Genomic DNA, 27,194 nt, shown 5'->3' on the forward strand with positions numbered 1-27,194 from the left:
ACAAAAAAGTGAACAGATATTGCAGTAGTACACTAATAAACACAGTGTTTCATCGTACCTGAGTTTACACACCAGTAAACACTCTTTAAATCTTTAAAACTGAGAGGAGATGTTCTTGCAACCACGAATACCACCCTCCACCAAAAACCACCCACCCACACAAACACACGCAAAACATAATTAACTGTACAAGAAAGCAGAACTTTGCTGTAACTGTGGCACTAATTCTGATTCAGTAAATAAAACAAGCAAACAAAAAAACAACAACAACCCAAACCTGTCGTTCTGCGCCCATTTTCTTATATTTGATCGACTCAGTTTTATAGTATTTTTTTTCTGGAAGTTTAAATCGGAACTTCAGCTGCAGTTCCCCGGTGCGGCCAGCAGCGGTCAGGGCTGCATGTAGTAAAGCAGGTCAGCCATGGAGCCGCCTCTTTCAGTTCTCCATTTTGTATGTTTTTCTTAGAGGTTAGCGCCTACTTTCCTAAGGGGTAGCTGGCAATCAGTGTAGTTACCAGTCTCACCTTTTGCATGCAAATCTACAGCTAGATTGATTTGGGCGGCTGAAAAAACGCCGAGGCTGGGTGTGCTGTATCATTTGATGTCGGAATGTAGAGACGATACGCCGCGACAGGAGTAATGTTAGCAGACTCAATCAGGGTGTATCAACCAAAACAATGTTGACAGGCGACCTGTGGACAGATATCTGCAACCACTCATTTCAAGGGTAATTACGATACATTATTCACATTTAGTTGGTTCAGTTAATGCTAAAGCAGCCGTTGTAAGGACTGCGTTAGCTTGCAGGCTAATATTAGTGTCAACGACATTAGCCTACTGCTACCTAGCATGTCAACAGTTAGCAAGAAGCTACCGCTGAGAAATCTTAAAGTTGTCTTAACTTTACCAGTCTCTGCATACAGTGTGTAGTCTAATTCGCGTTGTGTGTGTTTGCTTTAATTGCAGTGGATAAGAGGTCGAGATGTGTGCATTCATGTCAATATTGTGCTAATAGCTAGCGTAGTTAGCGGTTGCTGTTCGTTGAGTATCAGGCGCGATCAGGCAACTTTCCTCTGGTCTTGTACATAACTGCAGTTACCTGCTCCGTGCATGTGTTATTATCGAACTCCGTAGCATTTCTGCACATTTATCTGTGTTTGCACTCTGTATCTTATCGCTGTCTGTCTCCTCTCCCCTCTAAAGATGGATAAAGGTGGAGTGAAGAAGATAGCATACAGAAGAGATGACCATTTAAGTAAACTGGTCTACACTGAAAGCCCCGAGGAGGGAGGTCTGTTGAGAGTAGCTCCTCACAGTGCCATGTCTGTCACCTCTCCCGCCTCTGTCGTTCTTCCATCCAGCTCTTTGATGCAGCCAGGACAGGTGCCCAACGGCCTCAACAACAGCACCCTTCCTGAGGAGCTCACCTCTGCCTCTGTCACTGCCACCGTAGGCTCCTTGATCGACAGTCCACAGCCCCGGGGATTGACCAAAGATCAGAGACCCCAGCACCAGCAGTTACTTCAGACGCAGACGACTTTTGGTCATCAAACCTTATCAGAAAATTTGTCCCAGTTGGATGCCAGTATGGCAGACATCACCCAGTCCTCCATGGATTCGCTAATTGGGGGATCAGATCCCAACTTCTTCCCTTTGAAAACGGAGGATTTCTCCTTGGATAAAGGAGAGCAGGACCCAATTGACCTTGATAATGCCTTTGAGCCCATTGGGAAAGATATGGACGTGAACCAAAAGTTGTTCAGTGACAACACTCTGGATCTGCTGCAGGACTTTGACCTCGCTGGGTCCCCTTCTGATTTTTATGTAGGGGATGATGCTTTTTTGTCTTCTCTTGCAGATGATTCTTTGCTTGGAGTGACATCCGACAGGGACATAAAACCTGCTGTAGTTGACAGCAGTAACACGACTAGGGCAGTACCTGTTGCCCTTAATGGCAGCAGTGTGACCAGTCCAGATCTATCCAGCCCTACCATATCCACAACTACTTCACTATCCCCTACAACCACTTTGTCTGCAATGGTGAAAAAAGAAAAAGATGCAGACTTCATCCAGCTCTGCACCCCAGGTGTCGTTAAACAGGAGAAGACCCCTGGAGGACAGAGTTATTGCCAAATTAGCGGCACGGCTTCTGGAGACATGGCTGGGACTAACGCCATCTCAGTCTGTGGGGTCAGCACTTCAGGAGGACAGACCTACCACTTTGGTGTGAACACACTGAGCAGTGATACTCTGCTGAAGAATGAGCAGAAGCCAGTTTCCAGCCTCTTTCTCCCAGTAACGACCATCGGTGGGGTCTGGAACCGAGGCCAGGGTATTGGTAACAACTCATTAGTCCAGAGGGCTAGTGAGGGGTTCTCAAGTTCCCCCTCCTACCCCACCAGCTTTACCAGGTAACAACTGTCGACATCAGCTGTGTCCTATCACCCTTCATTTCAGTATGCCTGAATAACCACTATCTTTTATGTTTTAAACCAAAAATGCCTTGTTTTTATCATATATATCATCTAGAGAAATTTAGTATTCAGTGCTGAGTATACCACTGCAGCAGTGTTAGACTGCATTTTAGCAGCAGGTCTGTGGCCTTCAGAAGTCAGCCTGGTCATGAGCTGACTTGCCCACAAATACTCAAGATCCTTTGCTGAAATTCTTGTTTTTTTTAATTGGATGTTTTTTTCTCGGTTAGTTGACTCAGAGTGTTAGTGGGGGTTTGCATCTCAGATTTGATCTTACTTGCAGAAGCCTAGTATTCATAGCTTGTTTATGAGACTTTTGAGATGAGTCTTTCTTTCTTTCTTTCTTTCTTTTTTTTTTTTTTTTTTTTTGTAAATGCTGCTTGTGATTTAGAAAGTTGTGTTTGAAATTCGGTTGCTGTTTTTATTTTCACGTGATTTGACTGTTAGTTTCAGTTGTACTCGTCTTGTTTATGTCTCAACTTTGGTAGACTTTGGTTATCTGCTTTCAGATCGGACTTTGGCAACTCTGGTAAACCAGTCTTACAAAAATGGTTATCAGATGTTAGTGTCAGCCCAGATTGTTTCACTTTATGACTTCACACAAGCAGCTACTCACGTCTACCATTATCAAATAAAATGCTGGGTAATTAAAGCATTTAGTAAACTTTTATTTGTTAAACACATTACATTGACGCTATTGATCCCTGGGAGGAAAATCAGCTTCAAAAAGTAAAGAGTCAGCAAAGTAAAACGCTTACTTTTCAATACCAAGAACAGAAGTACATGTGTTACAGGTGAAAATAATGCAGTTGTATAGAATTGGATCAGCAATCAAGAAAATATGTGAATTGCTATAGAAAGAGTCGCTGTATTGAGTTTTGACCTGCATCTTTTTCAGTCCGTAATCTTTATTTCTTCCTTGTATTTTAGTTAGTTTCTAGTATTTGTGGGTTTTTAGCTAAAAAAATGTCCAAAATAAAGTCTTGCTGTTGATGGTGCTATAAGTGTGGGGCACTGATGTTTAGGTGGATGGTGTACGTCAAAGTAGCATGACTTCCTGCTTTTTTTTTTTTTTTTTTTTTTTTTTTTTTTTGCAGCGATAAGAGACGGTCTATTTTTATACCCACAGTGAGACATTTGAGGAAGTTCTTTATTTCTGCAATTTATTTTAAGCCTTTTTTATTTATCTCTAAATACATAAAAAATCATATTACAACCATATTACAATATGGCACAAATCACAGTTTATCACTCCAGTGTTTGTATTTAAATAAAAATACAGATATGAGAAATAACAATATGATATGTAACATTTTCAATGGGTTTTGTTTCTCTGTTTCCTTATTCTGTAGAATTGGTGACTCATGCAATTAGATGTTTTTTGTTTGACTTGTTTTGGTTCAGCATGGTTTAACCTCTAAGATAGTTAACCTACTAATCCTGCTTTGTGAGGCAGACTGATGGTCGCCACAGGACGTGGCTGCACCAGAAGCAGTAAGTGCTGAGATCTAAAGGAAGGATGTGCTGTTAAAGGGTCGGGGAATTCCACTTATATTCGAATCAGACAGGCCATCCTTTTGTTTTCCTTGACAAGAGTGTCAGTATGAGTCTCTATAGCTTGTTTCTCTTCCACTCTGTGATCAACTGTTTTCTGATTTGTTGTTTTTATGTCCTAATCCCGCTATCTCTTTTGCTTTCTATTATAAGAGTAAGGTTTCCCAGTCAGGGAGTTCAATGAGTCATTTTTGATAGCTCTTCCAGCTGTTTTGTGCTAAAATAAACCTGAGGAGGGAAGTCATTCAACAGTAAGGATCATGGTCTAAACTGATTATTTGAGCCCGTAATGTAATATTCAAATTATTTCTGTGTAAGGAGAAGTGAGGGGGGGAGGAAAGACTCCTTCTGTTCCTATGATTTATTTCCAGTGAGCTTGTATTCTGGCTAATAGGAATCACAGTGTTTGCAGTGCTCATGGCCCTACAAAGCATCTTTTGTTTTGTGGTTACTTTGCTGCCCTGCAGATATTTTATGATTTCAGCTCTGAGGCTGACATGCGAACAGAGGTGTGTCAGAGAGTCTAACTGTCTACTTTATTTGCATCTCTTTTACATTCACGCCTGTTTGATTCAGTATCTGATATGGGAGGGATCAGCTTAAAAGTTGGTACACACAAATGCGTCCTGTCAACTGATGTGGTTGTGTTTGTATTGTGCAAATGATGCATGGTGCCATGTCCACAGCTGTCACACTGCTTGGTGAGCAGGAACAGATGGGTTCAGACATGAGATACACCTCAGCTTCATTTCACTTGAGCCTCTAATCGTCCTGTCTTTGTGAGCAGTAAAGGTGTGTTTAGGCATGGGATTATGCCTGTCCGTGTGGTGTGAGGCGAAATGATTTTGTGTGCACCTCTGGCTGTTTGATGACTGTCTTATTAGTGTCTGAGTCTATGTGTATGAGTCATTTTTGTGTGGTGTTTGTTTGACTCTGGTTGTGTTACATTTACTGGCTTGAAATGAACTGAGCACTGGGCTGTGTTTTGATTGTGTGGTCACCAGGCAGTTTCCATTAGGTAGAAAACTTCTCACGCTGCAATGCCACTGCTGCTTCCTTCTAAAATTGTGGCTCAGAGGGCATTGCGTGACACTGAGGGACCGACCTGAAATAGCACATTTTATAAATAGCACACACAGTAGATTTTTGCTGGGTTTCTCTGTGCAGGACTCTTAACATGAGTCCATTGTCCATTAGTTTCAAACGTCCGCTGTGAATTCCGTGCATCACGTTGTATTATAGTATGATGAACTGACTCATAGATAACCAGTTTGCAGTTAATCAAGAATGCGTCACTTTAAGAAATGTGGAGCTTTGTTTATTTTGGGAAATACACACCCTCATCATGTCATGACTAGTTTTAACCACCAGACATGATGGATCGAGGGAACTGGTATAAATATATTCCTTCAGTAGATAATAATCCACCTTAGTTTGTCTGAGTGCCTCTTCAATGGAGATGTAGGGGAAAGGACTGTCTTGAATACAGCTTTGAGTGTTTAAAGCTTTATTCATAATAATCTGCAGATATTTGAAGTTTTGGTGGAAGAAGGATGAAATGGAGAGCGATGCTGATGAACCTACAGTAGCATGCAGTTAACCACAGTTGGAAACCTTATGCCTTGTTAACATGCAAGATGCAAAGATAACTAAAGACACTGGCATGATTGTGAGATTGTTCTGTGCAAATTCTGGGCATAGGTTTGCAGACCGTTTTCTACTTGTTGCAGCTGTCTATACTTTTACCACGGGACAGTGTCACAGACAGCTGGTCTGTGGGATAGTTGTCTTCATGTTCATGTGGTTATTGGTAGTTTAGCTTAGCTCTCATCTCAGAAAATCAGAGTCAAGTCAGAAAAGAGCATTTGTTTTGCTCGATAGCGTATTGTAGAGCACTCATTAGCAGTACTTGGTGTACAGCAAATTTCTGTTTAGTTTTTTTTTTTTTTTTTTGCACTTCAGAACATCACCGTTGCTCATTTATAAATAAAATGTGGTTGGTGTTCAGTGTATGGCTTATTTTGTAAGCCACAAGTGCACAACAGCGGTAGTACATATTACAAGTTCTATAGTTTTACTTAGAGCTGGGCGATAGAACGATAACAATATGTATTGCAAAATAACTTTTTCTCGATAGAAAAGTTAAACTATTGCGATAGGCCTCACCGCTCTTAAAAGAAAAGAAAAGCTAATCCAAATTAAGTAGCGCAGAGCCAAACCAATCACAGCCGCAACGTCACGTGACTTGTTACGTACAGCACAAGCGCCAAGCCGCACATGTGTATTTGTTTGGGAAGCAGCCAGCTGGCGTGCCACCCGGGTAATGGAGGAAATGAGTGTGCCGACTAGAGAAAAATCAACCGAGAGCGTGACCGAAGAGAAAACCGATGATGGTTCCAATGCCGGAGAGATTGTCGAACGGAAGAGCCATAGAAGTTCCGTAGTGTGAAGGTATTTTGGCTATTTCAAGTCTGACAAAAAACAGAGTAGCGCGCACTGTAAATTGTGCCGAAAGCAAGTCTGGAAATACAATAAAGCTCCCTTTTGTGTAGTTTGCAATATTTGTCTTTTATTTATCTAAAAAAGTCTCATGTTCCTTAAGTACATCTACCCTGTTGAACTTATTATGGGAAATAAATATTTAAATCAAAACAAGCTGCTGATTATTTCACATTCTACTTGTGAGCAACGGCACATTTAAATCTTACAAATATAGTTATTTGGCTTATATCGTGATATATATCGTTATCGCCTGAAATGAAAAAAACATATCGTGATATGAAAAAAATCTTATATCGCCCAGCTCTAGTTTTACTGCTTTTCTACTACTTTACTATTGCTTTCATTTTTGCCAGCGTTGATACCAAAGTTGGGGTTGGTGGGACCGCTCCAACTTCACAAGTAGGAAGTCCGATTTGAGGGGGCGTTCCAGCTGAAAAGTACGACAGGAAACTCAGAATTTCAGACTTCCCTTCAGATGGAACACAGCATTATTATACAAAGAACAGGATTGTAGTAAAAGAGAATGTTAAAAATGATGGAAACTGTCCACTGCAGTCACTTTTCTTAATTTGTTTGTCACTTCTCCCTGTATCAGTTGAACTTTCCTCACATGTTCAGAAGAACTTCTTAACCAAGCAGGATTTATCCTTTGTGCAGCATCATCCCCGTTGGGCTGTGTGCTGCTTTTTTTTTTTTTTTTTTTTATAGGACTACACAGAAGCACATCTGTGTAGAGTTGCATAACCAGTCCTTCACTCTGCATAGCCAAATACCATAAATACCACTTAAGCTGTTACTTATAGTCTTCTGGTCATTTTCCAAACTTGTGCCGCAGTGGTTTCTTGAGATTTACTTTTTGCGGGGTATATCTCAGTGAGTTTTGAAGTTATTCTAGAGCTTAAAGAACATTCAGACACAGGATCTTTTTAACACAGGTACTTAAAGACATTTGGGATTGTCATTGTTAATCCATCTTTGGTTTTAGAGTAGGCAGTCATCAATTTGAGTAATGGTATCTTCTGTGCTGACACACATGGCAATTGAGGAGAGAAAATGGTGAAAAAGGCTCTCAGACTGCACTGAAGCTAAACAACGGCACATAATTTAAACTATCTTAAAATAATAATGTAAATATTTTGTATTTAATTAGTTTTCCCCTTTGGCTTATTGGGATCTCAGGGGTTTTCATTGGGTTGGTGTGCTGCTCCCACTCAGGCAAATACACTGGACTAAAGATAATTAATATTTTTGTTAACCAAAACAACAGACGCATCATTAAAATATTGATTTGTACTTTGTGCTTTGACATTATCTTGTCATGGTTGTAGGATAAAGATGAGCTCTAGTTTTTGTAGCATAATCATATTGTCTATCATTATGTTGTTCTTGGTGGATGCTGCAGATTAGTATTTGAAGATTTGTGCATTTATTCGAGGAACTTTGTTTGCAGGCGTAATGAAACTGATTCGCTGAATAGAGCCGTTGTCACATAGAGTTGTCTTGTGTAGCTTCAGCATCTGCTTTTCACTTTATGTGTGCATTTGGATGATTTATGAGTTAGGTTTTCACACACATAAAATGCCTTAAATTCAAGTTTCCGCTCAAGCAATTCCTTTAGCTCAGTTTTTCTGTTTATGAAGTAGATTCTCTGGAAAGTTAAAGCAAATATTTTCGTAATGGATGCCTCGTTTAAGTTATTTTTTTGGCCAAAAAAAAGCCACACTTTACTTTCCTGGAGCAGCCATGGGGATTGGCTGCATTTTTCTGCATGATACTCTAGTGGAGTCTGAGATTTTCTTTCAAACAAGTGATTTGAGAACACATTTGGTGCATTAACTAATTAAAAATAAACACTTTGTTACAGAGTAACAAATGTGTTGTTATAGTAACAACAAATGTCTTGTTACTGCAACCCAAACATTTGTTACAAAGTCACAAATGTTTGGGTTGCAGGGTTAACCACCTGACTGATGACGCTGCACAGGCAGCATTTAGTGAATCTGACCTTCTGACTCCGAGCTCGTGTGCAGTCAAGATGGGGCCGAATGAAGCAGTGCCTGGACAAGACGGTGATCTCACTAACGTGGTAACTCTCCAGAGAATTTCACATGTGGGAATACTGAGTCTACTGTGGAAACTGACTATGACTCACAGCTGAATGAAACTCGGGAGAGTAAATCTCTTGAAAATATTTTGACTCAACCCAGGTGCTGCTTTGAAGGAGCTTCTTCTCTTCCACAGAAAATTTCTTTAATGTTTTATCATGCATTAAAAAGAAACAAACAGCTAAAGCTTCTATGTGAACATTTTAGGCAGTGCTCTTCCGATCAAAATGTTGGTATGATTCATGCCCTCGGGGCTGTGTATCATGACAGCTACAGTGTTTATAAGACACTGCAGAGATCTGTTCAGCTAGTGAGATCCTTATCAAACCTTTGCAGCAGTGGTGGGCCTCAATCTGAAGTTAGAAAGTGTGTTTAAGTTGTATTGGTGAACTAAAACTGGTGTCGTGAGTGCCAGCTGTGGTATCAAAGCTGGTTTGATACTTGAGTTATTTGTGGTCAGTCATTCATTTATATATAACTGTGTGTATTTAAATAAAACCTATTTGTAAGCCTATACTAACCTCTGTGCCTTAACTCTGTGTTTAGAAAGTAATCTTTGGTCAGAGTCCCAGTTCACTGCACAGTCTTGCCGCGGCACACCCCTCTCCTCGCTCAGCCGTCCTCTACCTCTCGCTCCCTCTTTCTCCCTCTGTCCCCTGCTTTTACTTCCTGCAGTCAAGGGCAGAGACCATGACCGTCAGCAGAAGCTTTCAGCTGCTGCTTGTGTGTGTGTGTGTGTGTGTGCGTGAAATTTGTTTCTGTTGACTATGTGTATTATTCATGAATGTGTAGGTGCGCGCATGTATGTGTGCATGTGGGTGTGTCATGAGCACCGAGGCAGGAAGGCAGACCGCAGAGCACAGCCGTGAAGCTCTCACTCCTCTGACCTACTTTCTCTCCCGCCTCCCCACATCTGGCGCCGAGTGAATGCACCAGATCAAATGCCAGCCATTCCAGTCTCTTTCACGTTATTACTGCATTCCCCTGTAACCACAGTGCTGCTTTTTCTATATTTACTCTTTGTTGAGTTTTGATGCTGAATAGGCTTACAGAAATTCCCCATATTGAGGATAAGAGGATACAGCTAGGTTAACTCTCATTATGTGGTTTTGTTTTTTTTTTTTTTTGTTGTTGTTGTTGTTGTTGTTTTTTTTCCTTTCAGTGAAGTTGTTGAGTCAGCAAGTCAAACTTTTGGGAATGGGATCCTCCCACATCCAGTAATACCCAGTTAAAGGTATTACAGTATCCAATTCATTTGGCAGCCAGGAAGTTACCTCCCACCTACACGTACGAACAGCTTCTATTATGGAAACTTATATGGAAACTCGGATCCTAGGGGGTTGTTCTTCCTATGCTTAGCAGCAAGTTGAGTCTAATTTCCTCTTCTGGTGCTCGAAGCCAAGCAGTAGTTGCTGCTTTGGGCTACAAACTGCCACTGTTATTGAAACAGATTTAGCACGAAGAGGAAGACAGTGGCCCTTTGTGGACAGTGGCACAGAGGGACAATCCAGAGTGCCTGTATGATGAAACAAAGCAACAGCCATGAAGAAACTTGATGTAGATGTACTTTACTCATGTGCCTCATGAGTAAAGACGTAGCACCAGTATGTATAAAGACATACTGTTATTATTAGACACCATACATCATAGATAATTTTAGAAACGTCTAGCCCAGAAAGAAAAAAAAAAATCCTGCCACTCACTCATAAAACCTCTTTAATTGTTCTGCATATGAGAACGATTCGGAGTGCACAAACCAGTTCTCTTATATATATTTCAGTGGTGTACTTCCTTATACACTTCTACCGGCTCTGCTCCAAACGTCTGATGAAGATGAGATGTTTGTGGGATGATGTTAATCCATATTTGTAGCTGCAATTGCCAGTAAAATAAACCAACCATCACAATCCAGTAAAATGATTGGTCATAATCTTTTCAGTGCGATGACTCATTTGCAGTGGTTGGTTATAAAGTAGGTCAAGTAGTTTGAGAAAAATATGTGTAAGAAAAGCTTCAAATGATTTATCATCTGCAAAAGAAGAATAACTGCATTTAAGAAAAATGCTTGAAGGCTGATAATCTGAATGGGCAGATAGTGGAGTATAGAGAGTAGGGGGTTGCCAAGTTCCTTGTGATGCACGCAGCTTAAAGGGGATTATGAATTGTTAAGCAGGGCATTGGGACACCTGCGTTAGCACAAGTGTGTTGCCTGCTTAACGCCCAGGCTCATTGATTGCGCTCCTAAGCAGCTAACTTTCTCAGCGCTGCTCGTGTTGAAGGCGAGCCCCCACTCAGGGAGTCTCTGCCTTTGTTCTGCGTCTGAGCTCTGACCGAGAGTACACTCAGAGGGAATGCAAGAACTTCCTGTTGATTGTGAGCACGCACTTCAGCAGATGGTTTCAGAAAGAGGAAATTCGGTCTCCCCACATTGCCTTGCAGCTTTGAGTGGTTTGCATCTGACAATCCACAAAGACAGATTCGCAGCTCATATTATGGTGAAGTTCAGTTTCATCAGCTGACTTCACAATGAGATTTTGAGAATGTCATACACAGCCGCAACTTCTCTTCAGGGTTACTTCTCATTGTTGTCGTTGTTGCAAGCGTTTACCAGCAGCAGTAATTGGATTTGAGCCAGTAGTCCAAAGCCTTCTAGTAAAGCTGCTCTGCTGACACCATCTCAGTGGACCAGTCAAGGACAAACCCTCTGACATCATCATCATCAGTCTGGACTCATTAGCCGCCACCGCCCATCGTGCAGGCCACCACACTCTCATTTGGGGGCTTCGTGGTCCTATTTTATTTTTACCCATCATGCAGTATGATCCAGAGGCCTTATAAGTGATCCAAAATGCTGTGGCACAAACCTCAAACATAGACCCGAATCATGAAACATTATCTTCAGTGACAAGTACAACAGCGAACTGTGCAGCAGATGGTATTTCCCCCACACAGCCATGACCTCTCAGATCTATAGGCCTCAGTAAAGCTGTAGTTCAGCCTGTGTGGAGGACTGGTGATGTTTTAAAGGCAGAGAGCAGAAAATATTGATTTGATTTTTAGCTTGATATGGAAAAAAAAAACTGTATATAGCATTGTTCTTCAAAGCATCCTGGCTTTATATTTGGTTCTTTATATTTTTCTACAGTATAGTGTGTTGGTATAGCCACAGTGAAGCATTGTGTTAAACTCTAAAGCTTGGAACAGGCTGTAAATATAATAGCAACGTATTATCACCTAATAACTTTGTTACAGGACACATTTTGGCAAACCGTAGCTTCTTAACACATCCAGCAGTGGTGAAACAATAGCATTGTTATTTGGAGGCATTCTTCTGAATATTTGCATACATATTTATACATCTGTTAAGAGTTTCTGCTTATTGTTTTTGTTTTTTCTTTGTGCTTAGGTTAGAGCTTTTGTTGAAAACAGCCACAAGCTGTTATTACTGAAAAGTGCTAAAGGTTAAACTTTTAAACAATGCACTGGAAAAGGCAGAGTGAGTAAAACATTTTGGAAATTGTTGAAGATTAACAATCATTTTCACATTTGATTCAGTGGTAATGTGAAAATATTGTTTACTTAACTAGGGTCACCTTAACTTTGGTAGGCTATGAGTTGTGCTCTGGGTATAAAGTGTAAAAAGATGTGTGGTCATTACAGGATGAATTTTGGGGTTTACAATGCGCACTTGAATGCACCATGAAGTCACATTTTCTTTTTATTACATGGTTGGCAAATTGATCTTGTTGTTAAAGTAGAGATGGTGCAACCGTCCCTCTCATCTGATGTTAGTGTATAAATATAAACCAAAGTTCAGTGAGGTTAAAACCAGTCAAGGTCAAGGACATACCCCGAACTTGGCTTGTTTGTGTCTGTTTGGAAGAACAGCAGAGAGGCCAAAGTGAGCAGCACTAGAAAATAACATAACTTTCTGTTGCTCACTTTGGGATCCCAAATAAATGCAAAGGTTATTCCACGTCAGTCATCAAGTCCGTCAAATCCAACCATTTAGGATTGAGTTGAGAAAAATTCCAGTGGAGCAATCCACCTTAATAGGATTTCTGCAAAATTTCAGGTCCCACTGTTAATCGAAACTAATTAAAAGATTATTTGCAAAGTTTGTTTCGGAAGCAGAGCAGTGTAGTTTTTGCATCCTGACAGTACATCAAGAAGTTATGGTTGAGAAGACATGATGTGTCCTGGATGTTGTTACAGGACTGCATTGCAAAGAGAGAACTTGCTAATGCTACCTCCAGATCCCGTCTTAAAAATTAAGTAGTTTTATCGTTTTCATATGAATTAAGACGGTTTGTAGCAGCCAGACGTTGCTAATCAAATGTACTTGTCAAGTGTGACAATCCCTATAAAAGCAGACCTTCAGGCAGTTTGCTGATAAGGAACATTCAGGTGTGCATTAACACAGTGCAACCATATTCCCAAGAGTGGAAATCCCTGCAAATTCAGCACATGGTCAGATGGCGCAATGCTCAAAGAAACTGCAAAAACTCCAAGAGCTACCATTTTCTTTAGCCATCTAGAGCCATTTGACATATTAAAAGTGGAAGTTCATGACAGTAAAATTCTAAAAAGACTGAACATGCATGGCTTGTTTGGGAGGGTTTCAAGAGAAAACTCCTCTTGACAAATGACGTGGCTGCACAGCTTAGGTTCACAAAGATGCATCTTGCAAACCATAAGACTTCTGGAGCAGTGTCCTTTGGACCGATCAGACCAAAGTGGAGATGTTTGGTAATATGCAATGTCAAATATGGAAATAGGCCGACACATCATATTAGCACTAACACCTCATTCCTGCTGTCAAGAGTTACTTTAATTAAAATGAAACATTTTGGATCCTCAGTATTTTGGACCCTTGATCTGGAAAGCAGTGAATATCAGAATTTATTAAAATCTTCAGGTGCTACATAAATGTGACTATTATAAATATTTGTATTGGCAGATTAAAAGGGAACATCATCACAACAATACAAATGTATTGCTGCTACATAAATGGTAATCATGTTATCCAAAATATAAAAAACTTTATGCAACTATTTTAGTGTCCAAATTGTATATGAATAAAAATCAAAGACAAATACACTAATAACATGAGAGGGATTACGTGATACTGTACAAACAAGTGAAAAATGCAAAGCTTTTTGCAAAGTGGAGCTCCTTTCAGTAATAAACAAACAAGGTCCAGTGCAAACCGTAAAAGGTCAATTCCTAGTCATCTGACAGCAGTTTGGCGTGTAAGGCAGTATTTGAAGAATAACAGGATAATAGTGCCATCTCTAGTACCCTTCAACCAAGGTGTGATGCCTTTGATTTAAAGCATAACTGAGCAGAGCTAGTTTTTCTTGTGAATACTTATAAAGACGGAGGGATGAGGGAGACTCTGCTGTCTGTCATCACACACACTGAGCTAAAATACGGGCATGTAGTTTTAATATTTATTTTAAAGTGCAGCCCACATCAGCCTTAAATCAGTTAAAAAAAATAAACATCTCTAAGCTTAGTAGTCACTTCTTTGGTGTAACTTTGATGGAGAGAGTGGGAACATACTGCAAAACCATTACCCCACTGTTTGGTTTGTTGAATGTGGATTTGCTGGTAATTTCTTGTTTCCCTTTTCAACTGTTGCAAATGAATGATTAATTGTTTCTTATTTATACAAGTAATGCACCTACTTAGGCTGGGATGCATTGTATTTTTTAAGCTGGGATGATAAATCTGGTTTTCAGGGCTTAAAAAACAGTTGTTATTGCACCATGCCCATTTATCATAATGTTCTTTCTGCGTAGTCTACCTCAAACATTTTGAAATCCTGCTCGTGTTACTCTTAAAAACATTTGTTTTTAAGTTCAAAATAATCATAAATGCCGGTTTCCTGGCTTACTCGTGAATTTAGTGGCTGTGTTCACTCTCCTAAAACTGCGTTCACCGCTCACAGCCGACCAGAAGGGAGTTGTTTAGGTAACACTCCACTTTGCGGCATTAGGCTCTCCTAATTAAAACAAGATTTGGAAGTAAACACTGGTTTGAGTTTGAAGTGTAAGAAAACAGTGCGGTGAAAGACGGAGAAAATGAAAGCTCGGAAACGATTACACAGTTGTACGGATTATAGAAAACTGACATGTATTGACCACAGTGTGTTGTCAGGGGAGCTTAGCTTTCACAGATCTCGTGCTTCTTTGGTTTTCTTGCCTTTCTTTTATAACCAGATTTATGAATGCTTCTGGACTTGATGCTTTGATGTTTTACTCAGGTTTTCCGGTCCATTGAAAGTGCATGAATGCCTGCTTTCATCTTAATACCCTCATGTTGTATAACAAAAAGTGAACTTGAGTCCTCCGCCAATAACCTCAATAAGTGTTTTGTTGTGTGTAGTGATGGTGTTCAGGAGAAACTGTTGTCAAATACAATAGTTTTCATTGCAGCAGCAGACGTGTAAACATATGGTTATTGCACATCTGAGGCTGGATATCCTCTCAGTGTGGGCGTTGTCAATGCTGTGGCCATTGGGTTAGAAAAGTTCATGAATGCAGCAAAGTCCTCTAGTGGCAGTTTTGAGCAAGTGCATTCTTAACCAGTGTTGACCGGGTCTGGAAATGTTTGCGGTTCAATCACAAGAAGAAGGGCTGTTTGATGAAAACCACCGGATTTAGGATGTGACCGCAGATGTTGAGATAATTTAGGTTTTAAGGGCTGGGACTTTAAAGTTTTCTTCACTCAAGACGCTGAGATCAAACCAGAGTTTACAAAAATAGTCACTAGAGTGTATATATATGTAAATTGTTTTTTATTTGCTTCAAAGCTTCAGCACAGAGTTATAAATATGAACTACAGCTCAATTCTGGATAGGACAAGGCTGCATAAATAGCACTGTGTAAACACGCGGTTTGTGAATTTTACATGAATTTGATTGTGTTTTGCAGCTGTTTGATTTGAATCAATTTAAACACTTTTGGCATGCAGTAAAATTACATTAGCAAGATGTCCCTGTGTGTGAAATTGTGTTTTATTAAAAAATAAATAAATAAATAAATCAAAATGCTGCTTCTTCCAATTCTATCTCCAGGCAGGAAGGGAGCACTGCTACATCCTCCACACAAGGAAAGAGCGGGACTCATAAAATCTGCCTGGTGTGCTCTGATGAGGCTTCGGGCTGCCACTATGGCGTTCTCACCTGCGGCAGCTGCAAAGTCTTCTTCAAGAGAGCAGTAGAAGGTGCAACACCCTAAAATATCATCATTTGTGTATTTATTGCTTCCAGTTACACAGTAATTACTAGTGTTTGCCTCTCATGTTAGCTCAAATACAGGGGTTATAATGTTAAAGTTGATGCCTTAATGTTTTAAAAGACCATGAAACACCTCATTAGATTTAGCCTGCAGTGTTTGTCTTAACATTTAAGGTAAATAACACATGAATATTCTCTTCTGTGTGCTGCAGGGCAACATAATTACCTGTGTGCAGGGAGGAATGACTGCATAATAGACAAAATCAGGAGGAAGAACTGCCCAGCCTGCCGATTCCGAAAGTGTCTGATGGCAGGCATGAATCTGGAAGGTATGCAGCACCCGCATGGATATTTCAGATGCTTTGAGTTGTTTTATTTGCACCTGTTCACCCCTGTTATGTCCCCCGAAGCTCGCAAATTAAAGAAGAATCGGTTAAAGGGCGTCCAGCAGAGCAACCCACCAGAGGTTACACCTTCACCGCCAGTTGAGACCCGCTCCCTCGTACCCAAGTGCATGCCTCAGCTCGTTCCAACAATGTTATCCCTGCTGAAGGCGATAGAGCCAGACACCATCTACGCTGGCTACGACAGCACCCTGCCCGACAACTCCACCCGCCTCATGACCACCCTCAACAGGCTTGGAGGCCGACAGGTCATCTCTGCCGTCAAGTGGGCCAAGGCTCTGCCAGGTTAGTGGTGCTTGGTGGGGAATTTGTAAAGTATAAATAGTAAAGACAGGTGATAAGTTGAAGGGTCTTAGCAAGGTGTCGTCACCAACGCCTTGAGGCGACTGTTGTGATTTGGCGCTATACAAATAAAACTGAATTGAAGCAGGACAGCATCAAGTCTCTGTAATGCTACTCGGGGGATAGATCATCGTTTCTCCCAAAGATATTCCATTTTTGGGTGTTTCGATGATGGTGATAAAGAGTCTGCCATGTTTGACATGTTGCTACAAAACCTCCCACTGGTGTTCAATCGTAAGTGATGGCAATCTTGGAGGTTAATTACGGTGAAAAGACAAACACTTAGAAGAACATGTTATTGATTTGTGCCCACTAAGGGAACAAATGGAACCAAACCACGACAGCAAAAATGCCCCCAACAACTAAACAGAACCAGGAAATCCCAGAACTGTAGGAGTCAAGCATTTAGGTTTGTTCTGTAGGGCTGGCCTCTTTGCTCAACGGTCTGATTGTCACCCTGTGGGATCCCACAGAGGAGGTTAAGGGTTAGGGTAGAGGTTAGGATAGTGCGATCCACCCTCCATTAAAGTACAGCGAGTGGCCCACATACACCAAATCAGTATGCAACAAATGAGAGAGAAACACACACATCTATGAGTTTGTTTCTCACTTCAGCATGAAGAGATGTCCTCACATCAACATTTCATTTTAGTCTAATTAGTTGAAATAAGTAGATTTATGCTGAACATCATATTAATGGTATTTTAATGCATGAAAGGGAAAATGAGCTAAAATGGCCTTGATTGGCGAGCTATCATCAGTCACTTTGACCATCTGCACAACCCTACTGTGCCCTTCTCTTGGCATGCACCACACGTACACTCGCCCACCTTCAGAGAATATAGTGACAGATGACTCATCTGACCTTATCACTTTTTCCACATCTCTGCGAACTGTTGTCTTTGTGGTTTTTTTGTACTGCCAAATTCTCAAATGTAGATTCTTCTTTGTAACGACGACTTCATGTTCTGCAACTTCATGTAGTTTATTTCAGTGTAGTTTTCAAAAGACCTGTTTTTAATGACAGTTCCATTATGTCCTTTATTAACATTTCAAGCTATGTTATGAGGAGAAGCTTCTTTGTTTTTTTTACATGCTAATGCAGAACTATCATGTTTGTGGTATTAACCACAGGTTCACTGGTTGCTATTGTCTTTCTGAAGCAAATGTCACTCTGGGTGTTTTCCGTGCTAAGCATAGTCTTGTGTGTTCGCCAACAGTGATCCCTCTTTAAAGTCTGTGCAAACAGTTGTTTAGCATTTTACTTGTAAACCACAGACCACCTCTGGAAAATGAATATAATTATATTATATCGTGACTGCTTTGAAACCCAGTTGAGGTATTTCCATGTCCTTCCCCTCAGGTTTCAGGAACCTGCACCTGGATGACCAGATGACTCTGCTGCAGTACTCCTGGCTCTTCCTCATGACTTTTAGTTTGGGCTGGAGGTCTTACCAGCAGTGCAACGGCAACATGCTCTGCTTTGCGCCAGACCTCGTCATCAATGAGTAAGTATTGCTAAGCATTCTAAATCGTCTGATACCTAAAGGACGACTAGACCGATGTATATTTAAAATAAGTGAAATAATGTGTCACTGCTGTCGGGATTGTTAAAGTAAAAACATAGATGACCAGGTGACTCAAGCACAAACATCTGCTTGTTGAAGTGTATCAGAGCAGCTCTCTGCTGTGTGTCCCATCTACCAACATTCAAACTGTGTCTGCCTGCTCTTACTAGTAATCTGTGTCTGATCCTTCTCATAGAATCTGAGAGCAGTGAGCCGTTGTCAGAGCTATCATGCTTAGGGCTATAATAGGCCTTTTGCTTTTCATTTTTCTCCCCCTAATCAGAAGCTTAAAATTAGCATGATCATAATTAATATCTGACGAGGGTGTGTTTTCTATTGTTAGTCAGCTCCAAACAAACTTCATTTGCTGCCTGTCTTTTGTCATAATTTGCCAAAAATAATCTCTTTCAAACATTTGTTTGTTGTCCCGCTATTCATCTACCCAAACAGTACTGGAGACAAAATCGTGCTGCTTCCCAATAAATGAGGATAGCTCAGTATCAGATGTTATTTAGTTTCTTTTCCTATTTTACCCAGAAGGCCTCTCTCTGCTGACTGTTTAACTGCACCAGTTACACAGACCTAGAGATCTGGTAACCAACGGTAGTAAAGGGGGGAAAAAAAAGAAGCATATTCATAAACCAGTGGGGAATTGGTCACTGGAAGTTGCTGGTAGCCATCAGGTGAAGGAGATATATAGCACTGCACTAAAAACCACGATTTGATTGCCACAGTCACCTGTAGTTTGTATGAAAGATGCAGATTTGTCCGTAAACAGAGCTCCAATATATACAAATGGCTCAATATAAATATCCAAGTATATTACACAAGCCCCTACTACTTAGCTAATAGTTGGCTTTTGTTTGCACACAAGTTGGAATCTACCATGCAAACTGCTGGCAACTGCTTTCAGCCAGAACAATCACAAGGAGGTTTTTGGTGCAGCACCCTCTTTGCAACCAATTTCACCTAGCTGCCAACTGTGAACAAGCACTCACCAACTATAGTTGGGTGATACAATTTTTTCCTTTACAACTTGAAGCCTTAACTGTCCAGCTGAATACCTTCATCATCAGATGCCATCATGGCTCCTCTCTGACAGTCACCGTCTAGTCCTTGCCATACAGCCAGGTGGGGGAGCATGTTAACTTAGACATTCAAGCCTGTTGGGGTTAATGCTTGTTTTTATGCTCACCATGGCCCCTGTAACACGGCGGTTATGCCGCTAGCACGTTGGTGTGTTGTGAGACTTTCTGGGACTGTAAAGTCTTTGCTTCTGGTTCCTATACTGGCGTTATCTTCTGAGTGCGGGCACGTATGATTCGGGAGAGTGCTGTGGTAGCTTCCTTCACCTTGACAGCAGACATAAATAGAAGCGACTGCGTGACGACGTTGCAGTGGCGTGCGAAGCATCAAATGTGGGGGGAATACTGGTGCCTTAAGCCTTGCACATGAGGATCAGTTGTTTGCTTCATGGGCTAACCCCATGTTGGCAAGCTTGTTACTAAACAGTGGCTCTCTCACTGGATTATGTAGGTTAACTAGCAAAGGACTGCAGCTACCTGTGTGTCATTGTGCTCATTCCTTTAGGGGAATGACACCTCCTGGGCTCTGTATATACAAGATGAAATTGTATTGAAGTTAATCATTGCAGGGATTTATAGGTTAAGTGTCACTGTACTCCACTGTGAGCTGTCTTACCTTGAGATAAGAGAGAGTAGCAGAGATAAAGAGAGGCTCATCTTGAATGATGAGTGATATTGAACTATCCTCATTTTATAGGTAATGCTGTTAGAGCATTCACCATAAACATCAATCATGTTATCAGAGAACCGAGGTTAAAGGACCAGTAACTTCAAGTTTGTTTGTCAGCGACATGTCGCAAACGTTGCCCAGGTGTATTTCACAAAGCTTGGTGTAGAGGCAGCACATGTGTTCGAGAAGACACTGCACAGGAGGATCACTTATCAACTGGAAGTTAGGACGCTAGCCTTAGCAGAGATTACCCCTTTAAAATACCTTCCTTAGAATAATATCTAATAGAAGCAGATAGTTTATTCTATATCCTATTTTTGAGGTTTTCATGTTTTGGTGTAACTCACAATATAAACTGATCACTGTAATGATCTGTACTAAATGGAAAAATGCATTTTCACTCTTCTACATCATGACCATGGACATAAAATGTACAGAAATATTACAGGTAGCACAACAGGAGAAATATTCTGAAATGTCTCTGTCTGAACCCACCAGGGAGAGGATGAAGCTGCCCTACATGACCGACCAGTTTGAGCAGATGCTGAAGATTTGCAGCGAGTTTGTTCGGCTGCAGGTTTCCCACGATGAGTACCTGTGCATGAAGGTCCTGCTGCTGCTCAGCACAGGTCAGACTTCCACCTGAGAGCAGCTGAACCTGTGTTACAAAAGTCATTATCTCAATCCAATACTATAGACAATGTTGATGGATGCACAAGGCACATCTCAGCACTTTCTCAGTTAAACTAATACGTAGTTTTGTTTGAGTACAGAAGTTTACAAAACTGCATTGTGGTGTGTGTGATCATTTAGTGCTGCAGAATTAAAGGTACCAGACTACATTTAATACTTAAACACATTTATATAGTCTACAGAGCTAGATCTCTGCCTTGTAGACTATTTGGATAGTCATTAGGTGCTGTTTGTGTCCTTCACAGCATGGATGTTTTAAGTAGTTAATGGTGTTTAAAATGCCCTTCCATAATTGCGGTTTAAACCTGGAAGTGTGATGGCTGTAGCGTGAGACACGGGCAGTAAAAGTGAGGCACACTCCCCTGATTTTATTTCCAAGATGGTGACATTGAATGTCCTCCTCTCCCACAGTGCCAAAGGACGGCCTGAAGAGCCAAGCAGTGTTTGATGAGATTCGCATGTCGTATATCAAGGAGCTAGGAAAAGCCATTGTGAAGCGTGAGGAGAACTCCAGCCAGAACTGGCAGCGATTCTATCAGCTCACCAAGTTGCTGGATTCCATGCATGAGGTACAAAGACTGAGCACATGATCCCAAAACCTATCAGTGCTAGCAAGTCGTTATTGACCATCTGCAGTCCCTAAATCCTTAAACAATGGTCTGTTATCTGTGACTAATCAGATTAATCATTTTAAAGTGCAGAGAGATTTGAGGGAGACTTGTTTCAGTGATACAAAACAGAAAAATACAGATTTGATAGTACTTCCTAAAGTGCAGCAAAATTGATCAGAAACTATCTGTGGAGGGTTTGCTCAGTTGCTTAATGTCGACAATTAAGAGAGTGTGATATATCAAAGACACTCACTGAGGTTCATAATAAACTAGAAACACCCTTTTGTGGGGAACAAACTGGAACTAACCCCCAGTGCAGATGGACCACCACTTACAGAAAAGATAGGAGAAAATAAACTTTAGACAGTATTAACGAACGGTGTCTGGCTTTTGACTCTCAGCTGGAAACTGTGCATAAAAAGACAGCAGCCCGAGCCGATCACATCGCCCGTCACTTGTCAGTGATCACCTGCTCTGGCACCTCTGCTAACACGATGCCAGAAGTTAACGAAAGACTCAGAAACCAAATATCCAATCTAGGAGGAACTCAACCTACTTTATGAGATTGCTGAATGTGAACCAGAATGTGTGAAAGGGATATGGCTTTAGAAGCAAGGAGTAAGCTAGTGGAGGGCTAACATATATGCACAAAAATTAAAGTGTAAAAATGAACTGCCTTTGTCTGAGAATGCAATCAAGACCTTAAAGAAATTCAGACTACAAAAAGGCTCATTTAATACTCAAAGTGAAACTGGTGAACCCACCATCAAAGCTACATATTGCTGGTGCAGTTTGTTTTGTAGGTTTACATGTAGCATTGTCAGCCAGTGTAGGGTACTGTGCACAAGTCTTGATCCATCCCTCATTTCTTTATGTTTTGCTTAAAAGAAGATGAACTTTTTTGTAATTTCTAAATTGGTCTTGAGCAGTAACACTACAGGCTTTTCAAAGGTTTTTTTTTTGTTTGTTTTTTGGACATTGGCTGCTTTTTCACTCACTTTCACTCCTTGTACAACTTTCAGAGGAAAGTTAAGAATGTCACTTAACACGGACCTGTGAAACGTGGAATGAATCAGTGTTGTCTACAAATAACACATTTTAAATTGTGGGTTTTTTTTAGGCAGTTTGTTACTAGCAGCCTGCTCCAAAAACACATAATTTGTTCCCATTTCTTTACTTAAAAGATGTCAAACATAACACAAAACAGTATTAATTGTAAAATAATATTTTATTAATAATAGTAACATAGTATTTTTGTACCAACGAGGTGATTCCCAAAGAGCTGTTAGCTGAAATGTTTGCCATAATATTGTAAGGTGGATAAGTGGAAGACAAAAAACATGTGGTCCTAGTCCTAAAGTAAAGTATGTACAGTCAATCAGTGGTATCTGACACTCATGTCCTTAAGAAATAGGCCACCTGTAAAATATGCTGGACACTTTAAGCTAGTGTTGTTGATGGGATAATAAAAGGCAGAAAAGTATGGTCAGATTTTGATCACACTACTATCTGGAAAGCATCAGATTGGCACCAGTTTTCAGTCTAATCTAAAAACACACTGCCACTGTAGTAAAAGCATAAAAGATGGTGGTCCATTGTGTTTTTCTACTAGGCATGGATTGGCCTCCCCACAAAGTGGATCAGCGTTATTAAAGCAGGGAGGGATCGTCTTGACAGAGAACAGAACACAAGAAAGAGTTCAGGCTGTATTTCTGTGTATGTTAATTGAATTAAATGAGAGCAGCAGCTGTACTGTAACTTTGACTTAAATGTTTTCAAGCCAGTTTTTGTTGCTCGCTGGAAATATTTGTATATCTGATGGACTGTTTAAAATGCCACTCATAGTTTTAAACCATTACTCAGGAAACACTTTGTTTTATGTTAATCACGTTCTGATGTCTCCTACTCTTGCGTTCTCTCCAGATGGTCGGCGGTCTGCTGAGTTTCTGCTTCTACACCTTTGTGAATAAATCCCTGAGCGTGGAGTTCCCAGAGATGCTGGCAGAGATCATCAGCAACCAGTTACCAAAATTCAAGGCTGGGAGCGTCAAACCTCTGCTCTTCCACCAGAGATGACTCACCCCTGTGACAGACACAATGCCTTAAAAAAAAGAAAAAAAAGAAAAAAAGTCCCACCGCATAATCTCACCTCACCACCCTTCCCAACCGGACTCACCCACCCTTACCCCAACCCCCAGAAGACTTGAGGATCCCAGGCGCGGATGATGTATTTTGGGAGCACGTATGCAACTCTTGTGTAGTGGCTCACGGGTCTGATTGGAGAGGGCGGAGATGTTTGTGTAGAAACGGCAAGCACAAGAGGTTTGGTTTTGTTGAACAGTGTAGGATGTAGTGTGTAACAATGATTAGGAATTGTTTGTAAGATAAAAGATAATCACAGAAGAACTAGACTAACATCAACATCATCTCAGGTTTCTTACCTTCAAATTCAGAACGTTATCTAAAATAGATTGAACAAATATCTATATACAGGTTCTGATAGTATTTTCTACATTTTCAAATTATGACAGTTTCTACAATTACCCAGGTTGATGTTACCCAAGAGGGTAGCGAAGCTTAACATGCTCGTCGGTAGGCTTTTAGACTGTATGTTCCACTTTTAGTTTTTATAGGAGGTTGTAACAAAATGTTTTATCAGTCACATGGGGGGAGAGTGTGTTTTCTAGTCATTTAAAAAGCGTATTTAGTGGCTTTTCTTTTTTTTTGGTTTTGCTAATTAACTATGGAAAATATGAAACAAATCTATGGGACTGTTAAGAGACATCCATCGTTCTAAGGATTATTTCTTTCACAAGCTGACCTCTTCCAGGTTTACACACGTCTTTTATTATAAAAGGGAAAAAAACATGTGCCTTTTTTGCTTCAATGATTACTTAGCCATTTTTCTTCCGACCGTACTCTTTATCCCGTCATGGTCTACCTTCATCGTATGTTGATTGTACTTTTTATACTTCTTTCGAGTTTTCCTTTTTGATTTTCCAGTGGCTGTATTTTATCTTTAGAAGTGGCAGCTCAGTCCATCGCTCACGTGTAGAAATGATCCTTATTGTTAAACAACGCTCAGAGCCTGCTTCCTCCTGCACACACACACACATACACGGGAGTCTTTATGTGCGATTTCAGCACTTTGTACTCTGTTTAAGGCTTTAAAAGGCTGTGAAGAAAGACTGTTTAAATTGTCTTTCCTGTTTGACTTTAGATGGAAAGTAGAGCTGCTTTTTTAGGAAGTAGCCCATTGTGTGCTTCGTTTTAGTCCGCGCTCCTTCACCGGTAGTCTAACAGTTGGATGGATATCTGCGTCTACCAATCACAAGAGAGAGGGCTTATTCTTATTGTGTTTGCAAGTTTATGTCATTTTTGATTAATCAGGAAATTTCTGTGGTTTTTAACGTGGCTCAAAGTGGAAGGAGAAACACCTGTCTTTCACTTTTTAAGCTCTTTTTTATTCAAAGTGTGTTTGGTAAAGATGATGATGTGATACATACAGTATATCTCTTCTCTCAATGAGCTTCTGCTTTGGATTTTTTTTTTTTTTTTTAAATTAAAAGCTCATGTATTATTGTATTCATTAAAGGAATAGCTGGACATTTTGTGGGAATACAGCTATCCCGCTGTCATATCTGTACAGTGAATGTGAAGCTGGAGTTTAAAGCTGATTTGGTATTTCTGGCTTTTTTTATTAGTTTTTTGTATAAACTAAACAAACACAATCTAACTGGTATTAATGAGGTTTTAAAGGTCCTGGCAGTCTTATTGTTTTTAAATAAAACCATGCCAGATGTTCCCCTCTCTACACTCTTTCTGTGCCGGCAGCTTCATATTCATTGCAGGGATATGAGACATTTTACAGAATACTGGTCAAAATGTCAGAGTATTCCTTTGAGAACGAACCGTCTGTACGATAGACGGCTTGTGTATCGAGCAGTTCGGCTCAGGCATCATCCCCTCCCTAGACAACGTGTCCAGCGTCTGCTTGTGTTTTCGTATGTGTTGCATGTTTGTTTGTTTGCCATTGTGGACGAGTCCCGGCATTTTAAAAAAACAGTCACCTCATAGAGTCCCGTCACAGTCCGAGTGTAGCGTTGCTGCTTTGGGGAAGCAGGCAAAATGGATCCTTTTTATTCTCTGGGAACTGTTTCAGTGCCAAACTCCTGTTTTGTCTGTTTTCAGTGATGCTGAAAGTCGGTCAGTATTGTATGAGAAGCGGAAATGAGCCCAAACTTTGAAGCTTATAAATTTGTCTTAAATAGAGGGGGGGAGTCCTGAGTTATCTGCACTTCAGGACACTGGATTGTTGTAAGAGATAACTGAGTTTTATATGTAACACAGATGTATAAACACACGTGTGCGTTTGTGGGGTCTAAGTGGGAATTTTCACCAGTGTTTCCTAACCCCTTTTTTTTATGTTTTACATGAATGTGACCCTTAAAAGAGGAATTCGTTTATTTCACTTGTGTATTTAAATATGGAAAAACGTAAAATTGTCGAGTGGCCGATCTATCCCCCACGACAAGTCTAAAAAAACCTTTTTCCCCCATTCTCAGGTTATTTAAACTGTCTGATTCACACAGCATTTAGCTGTCTGTGCTCCGTTTTGACACTAAAAACCAAAAACAAGTTTGGATTCCCCAGATGTCTGTTTTGGTGTTTATTTTTCGTTTTATGTTTATTCCTTTCTCCCCCACCCCCACCAACAAAGATAAAAAATTTAATATATGAGAATAATTTAATGACTCTGCTGCCACCAGCGTCACTGTCACTGAGGCTCAGACAACAGATGCTTATCATTTTTCTGAGAGGTTTGTTTCAGATATTTGGAAATCATCTTGGGTTACTTTCACATTCAGTGTAGCCAAGTCTCTACTGCTGCTGCTCTTCATTTAAACAGGTATATATACACACACAGATATATAGATATATATGTATGTATGTATATAGAAAGAGAGAGAGAGATAAAATCGCACACTTGCCTCTTCTTGCTCAAAAATGTCTTGTGTGTACATTTTTGAGGAGGACATCTGAATATGCAATAGAAACACCATCATCATAGCATAACATTACATTACTTCTTGTTTTCCTTCATTTCTTTCCTATATAAGCTATTTACGTACAGGGGACTGACTTTGATCTCTGCAGGCCAGCTTTTCAGGATATTCAGGAAACAATAATCAGTCCACCCAGATTGCACAAAAAACAACAGCCTGTTAGATGTTTGACTACAAGGTGACCAAAGCAAGTGCAGACAGGACAAATGTACAGTTCTTTATGTTTCTTTTTCCTCTAACGTGGAGGCTTTGGTCGGATTGTGTAATACTGTGAATAGGATAGGAGTCAGTCTATTTCACACGCAAACTGTTTGTGAAAGTAATCAACCAGCTTGAATCTTAAATAAAAATAAGAAAAGAGAAAAAAAAATTGCACTACCCAAATATTATTTGAAAATCTATTTTGTATAAAAACATATGCAGACATTAACTTTTGAGAATTATCAAGGGCAGATCATCTTTCACTGGTATATGCTTTCTCTAAAGAGCGTTCTTTTGTTTTGTTTTTGCTTCCAACCAGTTTAATATGTACATATAATCCATTGTAAAGAAATAATGTGGTGTATTTGTCTTCAAAAAAAAGAGTTTTTCAGTACCTCCCCCCACCCCCTCTGTATTATTTCCACTCTGTAGTGAGATCCTGTTGATATTTTTCCTCCATCGATTAAAGTTTGAACCTTTAACGTCTTTGTGTGGTACTTGTCGAAACGGGGACGTGTATGATGATGTTTGCCATCCGTCGCAGTAAAACTAAACTGTGGAAATGGTCATTCTTGGCACAAGGCCACTTTTCATGTTCACAGCAAGCACGTGTTCATCAAATAAACATGCTTTTCCATTCTGACACCTGGTTTATTGACTGCTCAGATTCACTGGA

General features: G+C 40.4%; 1 protein-coding gene across 3 annotated transcripts; it reads left to right on the forward strand.

Moving 5' to 3' along the window:
• Nucleotides 1-388: 388 nt before the first annotated feature.
• Nucleotides 389-27,004, forward strand: nr3c1 (nuclear receptor subfamily 3, group C, member 1 (glucocorticoid receptor)). 3 transcript variants are annotated; one of them, XM_006781543.2, is made up of 9 exons: nucleotides 389-468; nucleotides 1,204-2,411; nucleotides 15,717-15,865; nucleotides 16,091-16,207; nucleotides 16,289-16,567; nucleotides 17,988-18,132; nucleotides 20,446-20,576; nucleotides 21,052-21,209; nucleotides 23,175-27,004. In XM_006781543.2, exons 1-9 carry the CDS (start codon nucleotides 454-456, stop codon nucleotides 23,325-23,327), a joined length of 2,355 nt encoding a protein of 784 aa, XP_006781606.2. In that variant the 5' UTR covers nucleotides 389-453; the 3' UTR covers nucleotides 23,328-27,004. The 3 variants fall into 3 exon arrangements, with proteins under 3 accessions (XP_006781606.2, XP_006781608.2, XP_006781607.2); XM_006781545.3 differs by having other exon boundaries at nucleotides 404-584; XM_006781544.3 differs by having other exon boundaries at nucleotides 405-727.
• The last annotated feature ends 190 nt before the right edge of the window (nucleotides 27,005-27,194 follow it).

This window comes from Neolamprologus brichardi, chromosome 2 (assembly GCF_056152115.1).
Source record: "Neolamprologus brichardi isolate AB-2024 chromosome 2, ASM5615211v1, whole genome shotgun sequence".
Taxonomy (NCBI): Eukaryota; Metazoa; Chordata; class Actinopteri; order Cichliformes; family Cichlidae; genus Neolamprologus; species Neolamprologus brichardi.